The sequence below is a fragment of the Pan paniscus genome, chromosome 12, assembly GCF_029289425.2.
Source record: "Pan paniscus chromosome 12, NHGRI_mPanPan1-v2.0_pri, whole genome shotgun sequence".
Taxonomy (NCBI): domain Eukaryota; kingdom Metazoa; phylum Chordata; class Mammalia; order Primates; family Hominidae; genus Pan; species Pan paniscus.
Window position 1 is genome coordinate 65,323,370 of NC_073261.2, and position 16,350 is coordinate 65,339,719.

The window sequence follows — 16,350 nt, forward strand, 5'->3', positions numbered from 1 at the left end:
ATATTATATGGTTTTCAAGAAACTATATCCAAAACATGAGAGATGGCTTGGAAGGACAAATATTAAATAGGGAGCGTAGAGTATGAAATTGCAGGAGGGAGATGAATAAAAACTCTTAAGGTAAAACAGAACACAAGTATAGTTCTATTTTTTGAGATGGAGTTTCGCTCATCACCCAGGCTGGAGTGCAATGGCATGATCTTGGCTCACTGCAACCTCTGCCTCCCAGGTTTAAGTGATCCTCCTGCCTCAGCCTCCAGAGTAGCTGGGATTACAGGTGCTCGCCACTATGCCCGGCTAATTTTTGTATTTTTAGGAGAGATGGGGTTTCACCATGTTGGTCAGGCTGGTCTTGAACTTCTGACCTCAGGTGATCCGGCCACCTCAGCCTCCCAAAGTGCTGGGGTTACAGGGTGAGCCACCACACCCACCTCTCTCTCTCTCTATATATATACATATATATAAATTTTTTTTTTTTGGAGATAGAGTCTCGCTGTGTTGCCCACACTGGAGTGCAGTGATGCAATCTCGGCTCCCGGGTTCAAGCAATTCTCCTGCCTCAGCCTCCCGAGTAGCTGGGACTAGAGGTGTGTGCCACCATGCCTGGCTAATTTTTTGTATTTTTAGTAGAGACAGGATCACACCGTGTTGCCCAGGCTGGTCTTGAACTCCTGATCTCAGGTGATCTGCCTGCCTCGGCCTCCCAAAGTGCTAGGATTACAGGCGTGAGCCATCGCACCCGGCCCCTGTATTTTTTAAAAAGCATTTTCAGGCCCGGCGTGGTGGTTCATGACGGTAATCCCGGCACTTGGGGAGGCTGAGGCGGGTGGATCACCTGAGGTCAGAAGTTCAAGACCAGCCTGGCCAATGTGGTGAAACCCCGACTCTACTAAAAATACAAAAATTAGCTGGGCATGGTAGCGGGTGTCTGTAATCCCAGCTACCAGGTAAGCTGAAGCAGGAGAATCGCTTGAAACCAGGAGTTGGGGGTTGCAGTGAGCCGAGATCTCGCCATTGCACTCCAGCCTGGGTGACAAGAGCAAAACCCTGTCTCAAAAAGAAAATTAAAATTAACATTAAAAAAAAGCACTTTCATGTGAGGCATGTGTAGCAGCTATGCCTATTGTTATAATTTAGGAAACTGAAAAATAAATAATGGGACTTAAATCTTACAGTAAGCAGTGATGTCTAAACTAGAATCTAGATCCCCCAAAATCTAGGTATGAAGTGTTTTTATTTAACACACCTGTAGGTAATTCTATATAAATGTATTATTTTTCTTTTTTTTTGTTTTTTTCTTTTTAGATGGAGTCTCGCTCTGTCGCACAGACTGGAGTGCAGTGGCGCGATCTTGGCTCACTGCAATCTCTGCCTCCCGGGTTCAAGCAATTCTCCTGCCTCAGCCTCCCAAGTAGCTGGGACTACAGGCACCCACCGCCACACCTGGCTAATTTTTGTATTTTTAGTAGAGACGGGGTTTCATCATATTGGTCAGGCTGGTCTCGAACTCCTGACCTTGTGATCCGCCTGCCTTGGCCTCCCGAAGTGCTGGGATTATAGGTGTGAGCCACCACGCCTGGCCTATTTTTCTTTAAATCACAAAGAAACAGAACAGATAGGTTTGCGGTAGGTAATATATACAATAATGTTAAAGAGATACTTCATATTAATTCTAATCCTGCAAAAGTGTTAACAATTTATCTTAAAAAGTCAATCAAGTTTAACATATTTTTATTTCTCCAGTAAAAGTAACTTCACAACCTACTAAAAATAAAAATTTAACTGCATTCAGTTTCTGTTCATTTTTCTATTAAAGAAAGCACAAGATAAAGGATAGCTGTGTTCAAGTAAATGTGTAATTATGACACACAGACAGAATCAAGTACGTACATAAAATGTTAAAACATGAAAATGTATAGTTCTTTTACCATTTCCTTTCTGAACTCATAAAATATAATCAGAAAAATTAAAAGAAACATGTTTTATTATTGTAAACTTATATTTTATTTAATTAATAATGTTTTGGTGTGTTAGTAATTTCTGTAAAGTAGCACTCCTTAAATAAGTTCCTAAAAATAATATTGGAGCCTTGAACATTTAATCTCAGCTAAAAAAATTATTCTAAAACTGTCATGATAAAAAAGGTTACAAAATTTCTCTTTATTCTAGTCCTGAATTCCTTCTCCAGAATTTTAATACAAAACGAATTTTCAGGCACAAATAGTCACCAGATAATGCATACCATAATTTAGCAGACTTAACCAAACAATAAACACCCTTACAAAAGTGTCACTATTTTATCACTTTGTGCTGTACTCTTCTCCCTATACATCTTTAATAGTGGTCACTTCTACTTTACTTCTAGCATTCAATTTAGACATCTCAACGCCAAATTTAATAATCTGTTTTATCAAACATTTGTTTTGAGAACAAAATTTCTATAAATTATCTGACAAATCAAAGCAGAACCTTTAATTGTAGAACACAAATGAAAAATAATATACAAGAAACCTTATCTCTTGAACTTCAAGGCTAATACCTGGGTGTTGGAAAACTGGCCAAAGATAAATAAATTTTACTATAAAGTATTTATTTTTCTGCACTGGGTCAAGATTTCTATTATAAATGATATGTTACTTACGATACTGTCGTTTCAAAAAAGGGCTTTCCAAGAAGCCTTTAGTAAAGTTCTTCTATGCTGGGTATGTACTTGGTTCCTGTATGTTTTAATCTGAACTATTCGAGAATTACTTATTTGTTGAACATAGTGTATTAGAAAAAAATACTAAATCGCCGGGTGCGGTGGCTCACGCCTGTAATCCCAACACTTTGGGAGACCGAAGCGGGCTCATCACGAGGTCAGGAGATGGAGACCATCCTGGGTAACACGGTGAAACCCCGTCTCTACTAAAAATACAAAAAAAATTAGCCGGGCCTGGTGGCAGGCGCCTGTAGTCCCAGCTACTCGGGAGGCTGAGGCAGGAGAAAGGCGTGAACCCGGGAGGCGGAGCTTGCAGTGAGCCGAGATCGCGCCACTGGACTCCAGCCTGGGCGACAGAGCGAGACTCCGTTTCAAAAAAAGACAAAAGAAAAAATACTAAATCACAATTTTTATCAAACAGTTCAAAGTTTTCAACAATATCTATAAATGTATTCTTATACACCTGTATTCCTGATAGTATTACTCTGTAGTATGTTCATAGCAAGTATATGAAGTTTCCAATTTTCTGGGGAAATATTCAGTGTACTGAAAGTTAACTGCATTTAAAATCATTATAAACCAAAAAACACGTCAAATAGCATTATCGTATTATTATTTTTTGTTTGTTTGTTTTGAGACAGAGTCTTGCTCTGTCCCCTAGGCTGGAGTGCAGTGGCATGATCTCAGCTCCCTGCAACCTCTGCCTCCCGGGTTCAAGTGATTCTCCTGCCTCAGCCTCCTGAGTAGCTGGGACTACAGGTGCACGCCAGTGCACCCAGCTAATTTTCGTATTTTTAGTAGAGACAGGGTTTCACCGTGTTGGCCAGGCTGGTCTCAAACTCCTGACCGCAGGTGATCCGCCCGCCTTGGCCTCCCAAAGTGCTGAGATTAAAGGCATGAGGATTATCATATTCTAAATGGCAATAGAGCACCAAGACTATAAATAAGTCTCAGTAGTAAAAACTAAACCTAAAAGAAAAATGTATCCAATGTGACACATTTTCAATATTTACAGAGCATCCTAAATATGGAATTTAAAAAATTACACAAGGTAGAAGCAAACAATCTATGAAAATATTAAAAATTACTATTATAACTGATTATATCATTAAGTGCAAACTCAAAAGAACTCAAGTATTTGTTGTAGGAAAAGAAAGTATACCTTTCATATACTTCTGATTCACCCAGTATGAAAACTAGTCATATTTTAAAGAAATAAATAATTTTATTTTTTGAGATGGAGTTTCACTTTTGTTGCCCAGGCTGAAGTGCAATGGCGAGATCTCCGGCTCAGCGTAACCTCCGCCTCCTGGGGTTCAAGCAATTCTCCTGCCTCAGCCTCCCGAGTAGCTGGGATTACAGGCATGTGCCACCACACCTAGCTAATTTTGTATTTTTCGTAAAGATGGGGTTTCTCCATGTTGGTCAGGGTGGTCTTGAACTCCCAACCTCAGGTGATCCGCCCGCCTCAGCCTCCCAAAGTGCTGGGATTACAGGCGTGAGCCACCACGCCTGGCTTAAAGAGATAAATAATTAAGGGATCCTTAGAAGAAATGGAACAGTTTGTAAGAAAGATAAATTTCAGACTTTTTGCTAGGAGGGAAAACTATTAGGGCTACATACTCTATAATTCTAGAACCATTTCCTTCAGAATGCTTCTGGGTGACCTTTTCAAATTAAATTTTTAAAAATACAGTAAAAGATAGCAGTGTCAGTTGTTTGTGGGTGAAAATATAAACCCAACACTGGATATAATACAGATCAGAAAATTTTATTATTGAGATTACTTAAGGTTGTAAAAAAAAAAAAAAATTTACCTTTTGCCTGTTCTCCTACTGACATGTTACCACTCCATTTCTAAGGATTCCAAGTCAATTAATGTAGAACTTTTAAAAGTATTAATGATCCCTACTGTACCAAACTGTGCATGCTATAGTTCATCAATCTTACTCTTCCAATAAACCTAGAGATTTAAATAAGATAAAAATGACAGCAGTCTCCATAATCTTAAAATCTAGGTGAAACAAATGTCCTTATGGTCCAATGATGTGTATAATAAAATGTAACCAGGTCACCAGACCAACATACTAGTGTGTAACTTTAATAATTTCTAGCAGCAAAACACCTGGAATAGCCAATAACAAATGTTTTCATTGGATTGTACATTCATTTCTTTGTGAGAAATAATTTTAAAAAGTACTCTAAAGTATTGTTCAATGCAGGCAAACATGAAAGATATCAAAGATCTTGCTTTTCTCCATCTTTCCCAATGGAATCAGGTGCAACTGGAACCTTATTAGTTTCAACAAAAACAGATTCAAAGGCAGCTTCCTGTTCATCCAAAGAATCAGCAACCGTGGCTCCTTTAGTTAGTGTTGGGTTGGTAAAAGATTGTTGCTGCTTGGAAACTTTACTTGATTCCACCGTTTTCCTACCTTTTCTTTTACCAAGAATTTTGACATAATTCGCAGGTATAAGTCCTGTTGTTTGGCCATCAAGGCTAGCCAGAAGCCAACCACGCACTTTGGGTTGTTGTTCTGATGGAAAAAAAAGACAGTCTTGTAATTACAATATACTTTGGAGGTCCAACAGAATATTAATGGTAAAATATCACATTCAGGAAAATCTGTTATGCTTACATAGTAGATAACAAATAGTACATGCATATATATTCAAAATCAAATGCTGAGTAGGCTTAACAGTTCTAGGGTCCATTCTTCTATTTTTATTTTATACTTACTAAATATTTCCTTCCACCTTGAAGAACATAAAGTTTATTATCAGTTGGGAGTAGGGAGATTTAGTTCTCTCAAAACTGAAAACTAACATCAATGTCTTTCATATTTTAAACTGGAGTCTAAAAAATGAATATCTTATTCCTTCTCAACTGGGTAAGTTAGGAATAAGTATAGAAAAGATATACCTTTAATGCACTCAGCTTTCTTAGCCTACTTTTGGCAAAAATATAAAATTCGTTTCATGTGATTGTGATAAACAATCCTGAAGACAGTAAATATTAATTTCAATCCAAGATGGGCAAAAAATTGAAGACCTCTGTTATTTCTAGCCATATGATAAATAAAGGCAATACTCTAAGCTTAAAGAAAGATTATTTAATGTACTCAATTTTCTATTGTATTTTCCTATTTTATCTATATCTTTAAAAAGCTGCTTAACTGTTACAATTTTAGTTCAACATTATAATTTAGGCACAATATAAGACTTTTTAATGTTTAATGCTCTATAATAACAGGAAAAAACAAATTTACCATGTCTACGACTGATTTTGTTCCAAAGGCCCAAATATACTTTTCTTGAGCAATGGAGGAAAGCCAAGAAGCAAGCTAGTGTTAAGAGGCACTATTCATTGAAGAATAATGAAATATAAAATTTTTCTGAAGTGTTATGTAACTGAAAGAAACCACATGACCTCTAATTAAAATTATCTGTGTTGTTCCTGTCTCTAACAACAAATCTTTAAAAAATCATTCGTTTGAAATCCAAAATAGTAAATTGCTATTTTCCCTATAAGAAAAATATGAATAGGCCCAGCGTGGTGGTACACATCTGTAATTCCAGCACCTTGGGAGGCCAAGTCGGGCGGATCACAAGGTCAGGAGTTCGAGATCAGCCTGACCAACATGGTGAACGCCTGTCTCTACTAAAAATACAAAAACTAGCTGGGCGTGGTGGCATGTGCCTGTAGTCCCAGCAACTCAGGAGGCTGAGGCAGGAGAATCACTTCAACCCGGGAGGCGGAGGTTGCAGTGAGCCGAGATCGTGCCACTGCACTCCAGCCTGAGCAACAGAGCTAGACTCTGTCTCAAAAAAAAAAAAAGAAAGAAAGAAAAATACGAATAGAATACCTAAAAGTCTAGAGGTTTGTTTTTTTTTTTCTTGAGACAAGGTTACACTACGTTGCCCAGGCTGGAGTGCAGTGGTGCTGTTCCACAGGTGTGATTACAATATACTACAGCCTCAAACTCCTGGCCTCAAGTGATCCTTCTGCCTCAGCCCCTTGAGTAGGTGGGACTATAGGTGCACACACTGCACCTCGCTTAAGTCTAGGTTTTTTGTAAAAGGGATGAGGCAAAGATTTAGTAATCTCATCCAAAATTTTCAATTATTTACATAGTAATGATTTGAACATTGAAAGTATTTCTTCCCCGCAAAAAATGACTAAAACCAAAAAAAGGGTGAAGTTTCCATAAATAGATCCTTCCATGAAAAAACAGCCAGAGTTGTTAAAAGCACAAGGTCTCAAGTTAGACAAACCTAGATTCATTGTCCAGTTCTATTGCACCTTTGCTTTGTGATACTGGACAATTTACTTACTCTGAGTCTCAGTTTCTTCAAGGGTAAAACAATGACAGGATAATAATAGTACCACTTCACCGTATTATTGTAAGGCTTAAATGAAATATGTAAAATACAGTACCTTGTACATAGTAAGTACTCAATAAATAACATGTTATTGTTATTAGTACCTTTATCAACAAAACATCACTTTTTGCAATAAACTTGAATCCCCATAAATACACATATTAAAAAAAATCCATAAAAATCCTGATAATCATTACTCAGGAAGGGTGAAGGAAAAGGTCATTTTGCCTAGCGTCATTAAAAAGTATCAGTGACTTGGTCCAAAAATAAACCTGAGATACATATAAATCTCTTGCTGGGGTTCTATAATACTTCATGACACTATTTCCTAAAATACTTACGATGAAATTTCTGAGGTAAACACTACTGAAGTAATAAAGAAGCAACACCAGTCCCAGTAATCAAGGACTAACAGCAATGCTTAGATGATGTTACATAATTCCTTTGCTTTATTAGATTTGTTATGTTTAGTTACTGACATCACGTTTTTGTGTGGGGATTAACAGTTTGAAATTCAAGTATTTTGAGTTTAGAAAAGCCTATATAAACAAAGCCTTTCCTTATCTCAGTGAAATAGTATTCGAATAACTCTGCTGGGGCATTTCTTCCTGACTCCTCCAGATTTGGAAGCTGTAAATTGACATGAAAAAGTTCTAGTAACTATCTCTAAGTTAACTAACAATGAACAAGATCCTTTGTTGTAGTTTTTAATACTGCATTTATGAATAACAAAATTTACAGATAATTCCAACTTATTCATAATTTATTACCTTTGAGAGCTAAGTTCAGCATATCACCAGCCCGGAAAGAAATTTCTTCTTCAGATACGGCAGCAAAATCATATTCTGCTCTGGCAACTACATGGTCATCCTCACCACTTGCCCAGTTGATGCTGTCTATAAGCCAAATTAAAATTAGGTTAATAAAATTTACAAAAGAAAAATGCAGATATTTCACTGGCTATGGCTTGCAAACTGCATAAATTTGCCAAGAGAAAAGTCCTCCCCTCCCAAGTAAAAACTATAATGAATACTATGTTAAATCAACAATAGATCCACTAAAGATATCTATTATGAACTTTTTCCTTTCTTTAAGCTCCAACTTGCCGCTCTCTTACCGTGAGCCAGGGGTTGGCAAATTTTTTCGGAAAAGGGTCAGATAGTTAATATTTTAGACTTTGAAAGTCAAGAGGCAAAACAGGATATTGGGCAATTACTTTTATAAAAAGAGGAAACAAAATTTCCATAAATTTATTGACAAGATTAAAAATATAATAACCATGTTTCTTTTTGGTAATACAGGTCTATTTGGAAGTTACTTAGAAGAATGAAATATTTTGGGGGAAGGATATTTCACTTAATTGGAAATCAATTATAAATATTCACTTGCTAATTCTAATTTGTAATAAAATTTGAGGTACTGCATTTTTGAAAATGCCTTTTCACACAGATAGGTAATGTCAAATCCTAATATGAGTCTATGAGTATGTGGTTTTAATTGAGCATATTTATTAGTTGGGAGAGTAATAGGCCAGAATATAATTCTGTTAAATTCTTCTCGATATTTGCCTTTTACCATGTTATTACATTGCAGATTAATCACTTCCAAATGAAGATTAAGTGGAAGTTCCTCAATTGCATAGTTAAATGGATTTTGAAATATGGAAATTTCCTTTGTGCTTGCATGGAGGTCCAAAAAATGCTCTGGCATTGTATTAATAGCTTAAGCTTGGAAAATGTATCTGCTGCCAACTTGCGTGGGAATGGAGATACTGCTTGTGTTAACTTCTGACAGTCTGAGAGGTCTATAAAGCAGTGTGACATTACTTGTGAGTCAAACTGTATTAGGTGTTGTCAAAACTTTACTCCAGCATAAGTTTTGCATATAAGCACTGTTCTGCTTTGTGGTTTCCGTTTGAATTACTTAAGAATATAGGCCAGGCGTGGTGGTTCACACCTGTAATCTCACCACTTTGGGAGGCCGAGGCGGGTGGATCTCCTGAGGTCGGGAGTTTGAGACCAGCCTGACCAACATGGAGAAACTCCATTACTACTAAAAATACAAAACTAGCCGGGCATGGTGGCACATGCCTATAATCCCAGTACTTTGAGAGGCTGAGACAGGGGAAATTGCATGAGTCCAGCAGTTCAAGACCAACCTGGGCAACATAGGGAAACCTTGTTTCTACAAAAAAATAAACAAAATTAGGCAGATGTGGTGGCACGTGCCTATAGTCTCAGCTTGAATCGCTTGAACCTGGGAGGCAGAGGTCGCAGTGAGCCGAGACTGCACTACTGCACTCCAGCCTGGGCAACTGAGCGAGGCCCTGTCTCAAAAAGAAAACAACAACAACAAAGAATATAACTAAGTCTGGGCTGGACATGGTGGTTCATGCCTGTAATCTCACTCAGCACTTTGGGACGCTAAGGCAGGATTGCTTGAGGCCAGGAGTTCAAGACCAGCCTGAGCAACACAGTGGAATCTCGTCTCCACAATAAATAAATAAATTGGCCAGGTGTGGTGGTGCGTACTTCTAGTACTAGCTACTTGGGAAGCTGAGGTAGGAGAATCATGTGAGCCCAAGAGTGTGAGGTTGCAGTAAGCTATGATCATGCTACTGCACTCCAGCCTGGCTGACAAAGCAAGACCCTGTCTCCAAAAAGAACTCAGAATTTAACTAAGTCTGCAGTAAAAGGTGATTTCCAAAGCTGAATGGGTTTAATAACAATAGCTGAAAAGGAGTTCTGTTCAGAAAAATTTCATTCTTGGCCTCAATCTCAAAAAAAATAAAATAAAACTTAAACCTTGTTCTGCCATTGAATTGCCATGCGGTAGGGCAAGTCGGGATCTTCAGCTTCTGTATCTGACAAAAATTTACAAAACTGACAATGATTATGTCACAAGAGTGAATAAACTTTACCTTGACACTACTAGTTCAATAACACATGATAAATTCAAATATTTTCTGCAATGTGGCTGCTAATACAATGAATAACTATAAACAAAAAAAACTGTATTTTCAAAACCTTTGTAACTTTTGTCCAACTAGGCCTTTTCCTGCTCCACCTAGAATTTTCACCATTATCAGGTGCAACACATCTTAGCAGATTCAGGTTGTACAGAATCAGTGTTTTCACCTTCTTTGAAAATGTTCTTGTCTGTAGTTGAACCATGACTATTCATAGAGGCTAATTCTTCAGTCATTTCCAATTCATCATTGATTTCTCAAATAAACAACTAAGCAGTACTGTCTTTTGAAATTTTTTTTTTTTTTTTTTTTTTTTTTAGTAGAGACAGGGTTTCACCACGTTAGCCAGGATGGTCTTGATCTCCTGACCTCATGATCCGCCCACCTCGGCCTCCCAAAGTGCCAGGATTACAGGCATGAGCCACCGAACCCAGCCTGTCTTTGTTTTATGCTACTTTAACAGAATACTACAGACTGGGTAATTTGTAAACAATGAAAGTTTATTTGCTCACAGTTCTGGGGGCTAGGAAATCCGAGATCAAGGGGCATTTAGTAAGGGCCTTCTTGTTGTGTCATAACATGGCAGGAGGCATCACATGGCAAGAGAGTGCATGCGAGAGAGTAAGAGGGCCAAACTAGCTTGTATAACAAACTCACTCTCGAGATAATGAACTCACTCCCATGATGACAACATTTAGCCAACAGATTTAGCAAGTATTAATATCCATTGGGTCATGATGAGCCAAGGAAAAACATTCAAATCATTTGTCTTATTTTAAGTTGGCCATGTTGTTCAAAATGCCATCAACTCTTCAAGGAACTGTTCTCACTGAGAAGCTAATAATCTTAAACAAGTTTACTTTCTCTGAACATATTTTTTTTGGCTGTTGCAATGACCATGGGTAAACAGGTTTCCTTGCTTGGGTAACATATGAACCTCTCAGGAACTTATTTTGGTTGCAGCCTCATTTTATTTTATTTTTATTTTGATGCGGAAATTCTGCTGTGATGAGAATTCCATTTTAAATTTTCTAATTTTTTTGACTGTTGATTTTCTGTGATGAGTGCTCAATCTGGTAATGCTGATATGTAGTATAGCCATTTAACATAGCTATAGTGTCATTGTATAATAAATAGTTTTTTTACCATCTAATTCAATAACGAAATAATTCATACTATACTGTGCCTTGAAAATATGACACTCAAAGTACACTTTTTTCTTGTGTGTCATATATGAATTCATAATTTCAAAAAAAACCCACTGTAGTATAACAATGTATATATTACTCATCATGCTATCAAGTTATAACTAAGTTACTGAAATTTGTAGTGGGCAGAGCAAAAGTGAAGCCATCGGAATTTCACATATAGTCTCTGTGCAAACTATTCAATTCCACTGTTACAGTGGAAAAGCAGCCATAACAATATGTATGGAAATAAGTGTGGCTGTGCTCCAATACAACTTTATTAATGAAATTTGAATTCTATATAATTTTCACATCACAGATTATTTCAATTTTTAAAACATTCTTTTAATTTTCCAACAACTGAAAAGTATAAAAACCATTTTTAGCTTGTGAGCTGTACAAAAATAGGAGCAGGCCAGATTTGGCCCACAGGCCACGGTTTGCCAACCCCTGCTCTAAGAGCTAAAGTAATAGGACCTCAATTTTGCTTCTCCTCAAAAATCTCTTTGTATCATTACCGATTTCCTCTCCTTTTGACTCAGATAAAAAACCGTCCTTCCTTTTTACCTGCCAGGTTCCGTAAGATCACACCCTCTCTTACTTCCTATAGTAGCTTCTTCATCATTTAACTCCTATCTTTCCCTTATTTATAACTGCTCCTTCTCTACTGACTCCTTTCTTTTAGCCTAAAAACATTCTCAGATCTCCTCACTTCTGAAAAGACAAAGCAAAACAAAAAACTGACAATCTCCCACAACAACTTGATCACTCAATTTGGCCATTCTTTTCCTCCCTCCTTCCATTCACTGCTAATCGTTTCTTTTTCCACATCTTCTGACTTTATTTACCCTTTATCCTCTGCTACAGTTTCTGTCTTCTCCACTTTACCAAAACTACTTGCTGGAGCTTGATGACTTCCAGTTGCCAGATCTAATAATCTTTTCTCAGTTCTTGATCTTATTGTAGAACCTTACATCATTCATCATCCTTCCACTCTTCCTCCATAATGTAGCAATAATATGGTTCTACTTCTGTTCTTCCTGATTTCCATCTTAGTCTGTCTTCTTTTCTGTCTTTCTATGTATGATAGTAGTATCATTCACTTATATTAGTTCTTCCATTTATTTTGAGACGGGGTCTTGCTGTGTCACCCAAACTGGAGTACAGTGGTACAATCTCAGCTCACTTCAGGCTCAACCTCCAAGGCTCAAATCACCCTCCCATCTCAGCCTCCCAAGTAACTGGGACTATAGGCATGCACCACCACACCCGGATACTTTTTGTAACTGTTGTAGAGACAGGTTTTCCCTATGCCGCACAGGCTGGCCTTAAACTTCTGGGCTCAAGCGATTTGCCAGGCTTAAGCGATCTGCAGGCCTCATCCTCCCAGTGTTGGGATTACAGGGGTGAGTAATCCCAATCTGACTCTATCTCAGGACCCATGTCACTGCCATGCTGAGCCAAGCCACCATCACTTCTCAGGTGAATTAAGGTAATGGCTGCTTGACTCTCCTGATTGGTCTCTTCTGCCCTAGCTCTACCTAAAAACCATTCTTAGTAAAAAGGTGTATATATATATACCTTTTTTATATATATACACATATATATACTTTTTTATATATACACATATATTATATATATACGTATATACTTATATATACTACATATACTTTAATATATATGTGTGTGTGTATATATATATACATATATATATATTTACATTTAATACTTTAAGTTCTAGGGTACGTGTGCACAATGTGCCGGTTTGTTACAGAGGTATATATGTGTCATGTTGGTTTGCTGCACCCATCAACTTGTCGTTTACATTAGGTATTTCTCCTAATGCTACCCATCTCCAAGCCCCTCCACCCCGACAGGCCCCAGTGTGTGATGCTCCCTGCCCTGTATCCATGTGTTCTCATTGTTCAACTCCCACCTATGAGTGAGAACATGCGGTGTTTGGTTTTCTGTCCTTGTGATAGTTTGCTGGGAATGATGGTTTCCAGCTTCATCCACGTCCCTGCAAAGGACATGAACTCATCTTTTTTTATGGCTGCATAGTATTTCATGGTGTATATGTGCCACATTTTCTTAATCCAGTCTATCATTGATGGACATGTGGGTTGGTTCCAAGTCTTTGCTATTGTGAACAGTGCCACAATAAACATACGTGTGCATGTGTCTTTATAGTAGCACGATTTATAATCCTTTGGATATATACCCAGTAAGGGATCACTGGGTCAAACGGTATTTCTAGTTCTAGATCCTTGAGGAATTGCCACACTGTCTTCCACAATGGTTGAACTAATTTACACTCCCACCAACAGTGTAAAAGCATTCCTATTTCTCCACATCCTCTCCAGCATCTGTTGTTTCCTGACTTTTTAATGATCATTCTAACTGGCATGAGATGGTATCTCATTGTGGTTTTGATTTGCATTTCTCTGATGACCAGTGATGATGAGCATTTTTTCATATGTTTGTTGGCTGCATAAATGTCTTCTTTTGAGAAGTATCTGTTCATATCTTTTGCCTACTTTTTGATGGGGTTTTTTTTTTCTTGTAAATTTGTTTAAGTTCTTTATAGATTCTAGACATTAGCCCTTTGTCAGATGGGTAGATTGCAAACATTTTCTCCCATTCTGTAGGTTGCCTGTTCACTCTGATGATAGGTTCTTTTGCTGTGCAGAAGCTCTTTAGTTTAATTAGATCCCATCTGTCTATTCCGGCTTTTGTTGTCATTGTTTTTGGTGTTTTAGTCATGAAGTCTTTGCCCATGCCTATGTCCTGAAGGTGTTGCTTAGGCTTTCTTCTTGGGTTTTTATGGTGTTAAGTCTTACATTTAAGTTTTTAATCCATCTTGAGTTAATTTTTGTATATGGTGTAAGGAAGGAATCCAGTTTCAGCTTTCTACATATGGCTAGCCAGTTTTTCCAGCACCATTTATTTATTTATTTATTTTTTGAGACGGAGTCTCGCTCTGTCGCCCAGGCTGGAGTGCAGTGGCGCGATCTCGGCTCACTGCAAGCTCCGCCTCCCGGGTTCACACCATTCTCCTGCCTCAGCCTCCCGAGTAGCTGGGACTACAGGCGCCCGCTACCACGCCCGGCTAATTTTTTGTATTTTTAGTAGAGACGGGGTTTCACCGTGTTAGCCAGGATGGTCTCGATCTCCTGACCTCGTGATCCGCCCGCCTCGGCCTCCCAAAGTGCTGGGATTACAGGCGTGAGCCACCACGCCCGGCCAGCACCATTTATTAAATAGGGAATCCTTTCCCTATTTCTTGTTTTTGTCAGGTTTGTCAAAGATCAGATGGTTGTAGATGTGGTATTATTTCTGAGGCCTCTGTTCTGTTCCATTGGTCTATATATCTGTGTTGGTACAAGCACCATGCTGTTTTGGTTACTGTAGCCTTGTAGTATAGTTTGAAGTCAGGTAGTGTGATGCCTCCAGCTTTGTTCTTTTTGCTTAGGATTGTCTTGGTTATGTGGGCTCTTTTTTGGTTCCATATGAACTTTAAAGTAGTTTTTTCCAATTCTGTGAAGAAAGTCAGTGGTAGCTTGACGGGGATAGCATTGCATCTATAAATTACCTTGGGCAGTACTGCCATTTTCATGATATTGATTCTTCCTATCTATGGGCATGGAATGTTCTTCCATTTGTTTGTGTCATTTTTTATTTCATTGAGCAGTGGTTTGTAGTTCTCCTTGAAGAGGTCCTTCACATCCCTTGTAAGTTGGATTCCTAGATATTTTATTCTCTTTGTAGTAATTGTGAATGGGAGTTCACTCATGATTTGGCTATTACTGGTGTATAGGAATGCTTGTGATTTTTGCACACTGATTTTGTATCCTGATACTTTGCTGAGGTTGCTTATCAGCTTAAGGAGATTTTGGGCTGACACAATGGGGTTTTCTAAATATACAACCATGTCATCTGCAAATGGAGACAATTTGAGTTCCTCTTTTCCTAACTGAATACCCTTTATTTCTTTCTCTTGCCTGACTGCCCTAGCCAGAACTTCTAACACCATGTTGAATAGGAGTGGTGACAGAGGGCATCCTTGTCTTGTGCTGGTTTTCAAAGGGAATGCTTCCAGTTTTTGCCCATTCAGTATGATATTAGGTGTGGATTTGTCATAAATACCTTTTATTATTTTGAGATACATTCCATCAATACCTAGTTTATTGAGAGCTTTTAGCATGAAGGACTGTTGAATTTTGTTGAAGGCCTTTTCTACATCTATTGAGATAATCGTTTGGTTTTTGTCTTTGGTTCTGTTTATGTGATGGATTACATTTATTGATTTGCGAATGTTGAACCAGCCTTGCATCTCAAGGATGAAGCCAACTTGATCATGGTGGATAAGCTTTTTGATGTGTTGCTGGATTCGGTTGGCCAATATTTTATTGAGGATTTTTACATTGATGTTCATCAGGGATACTGGCCTACAATTCTTTTGTGTGTGTGTTTCTCTGCCAGGCTTTGGTATCAGGATGATGCTGGCCTCATAAAATGAGTTAGGGAGGATTCCCTCTTTTTCTATTAATTGGAATAGTTTCAGAAGGAATGGTACCAGCTCCTCTTTCTACCTCTGGCAGAATTTGGCTGTGAATCTGTCTGGTCCTGGACTTTTTTTGGTTGGTAGGTTATTAATTACTGCCTCAATTTCAGAACCTGTTATTGGTCTATTCAGAGATTCAACTTCTTCTTGGTTTAGTCTTGGGAGGGTGTATGTGTCCAGGAATTTATCCATTTCTTCTAGATTTTCTAGTTTACTTATGTAGAGGTGTTTACAGTATTCTCTGATGGTAGTTTGTATTTCTGTGGGATGGGTGGTGATACCCCTTTTATCATTTTTTATTACATCTATTTGATTCTTCTCTCTTTTCTTTATTAGTCTTGCTAGCAGTCTATTTTGTTGATCTTTTCAAAAAACCAGCTCCTGGATTCACTGATTTTTTGAAGGGTTTTTTATGTCTCTATCTCCTTCAGTTTTGCTCCGATCTTAGTTATTTCTTGCCTTCTGCTAGCTTTTGAATTTGTTTGCTCTTGCTTCTCTAGTTCTTTTAATTGTGATGTTAGGGTGTTGATTTTAGATCTTTCCTGCT

The 16,350-nt window shown here is 38.0% G+C and overlaps 1 protein-coding gene across 2 annotated transcripts in view; it reads right to left on the reverse strand.

The window, feature by feature from the left end:
- Positions 1 to 1,714: 1,714 nt before the first annotated feature.
- The window catches only part of PEX13 (peroxisomal biogenesis factor 13), a 34,557-nt gene continuing 19,921 nt past the window's right edge, over positions 1,715 to 16,350 (reverse strand). For both annotated transcript variants that reach the window (XM_003830866.5, XM_063594935.1), the window contains exons 3-4: positions 7,855 to 7,980; positions 1,715 to 5,238 (exon numbers count right to left, since the gene is read on the reverse strand). In XM_003830866.5, coding sequence (XP_003830914.3) covers positions 4,940 to 5,238; positions 7,855 to 7,980 — 425 coding nt within the window. In that variant the 3' untranslated portion in view covers positions 1,715 to 4,939. The remainder of the gene's footprint in view (positions 5,239 to 7,854; positions 7,981 to 16,350) is intronic.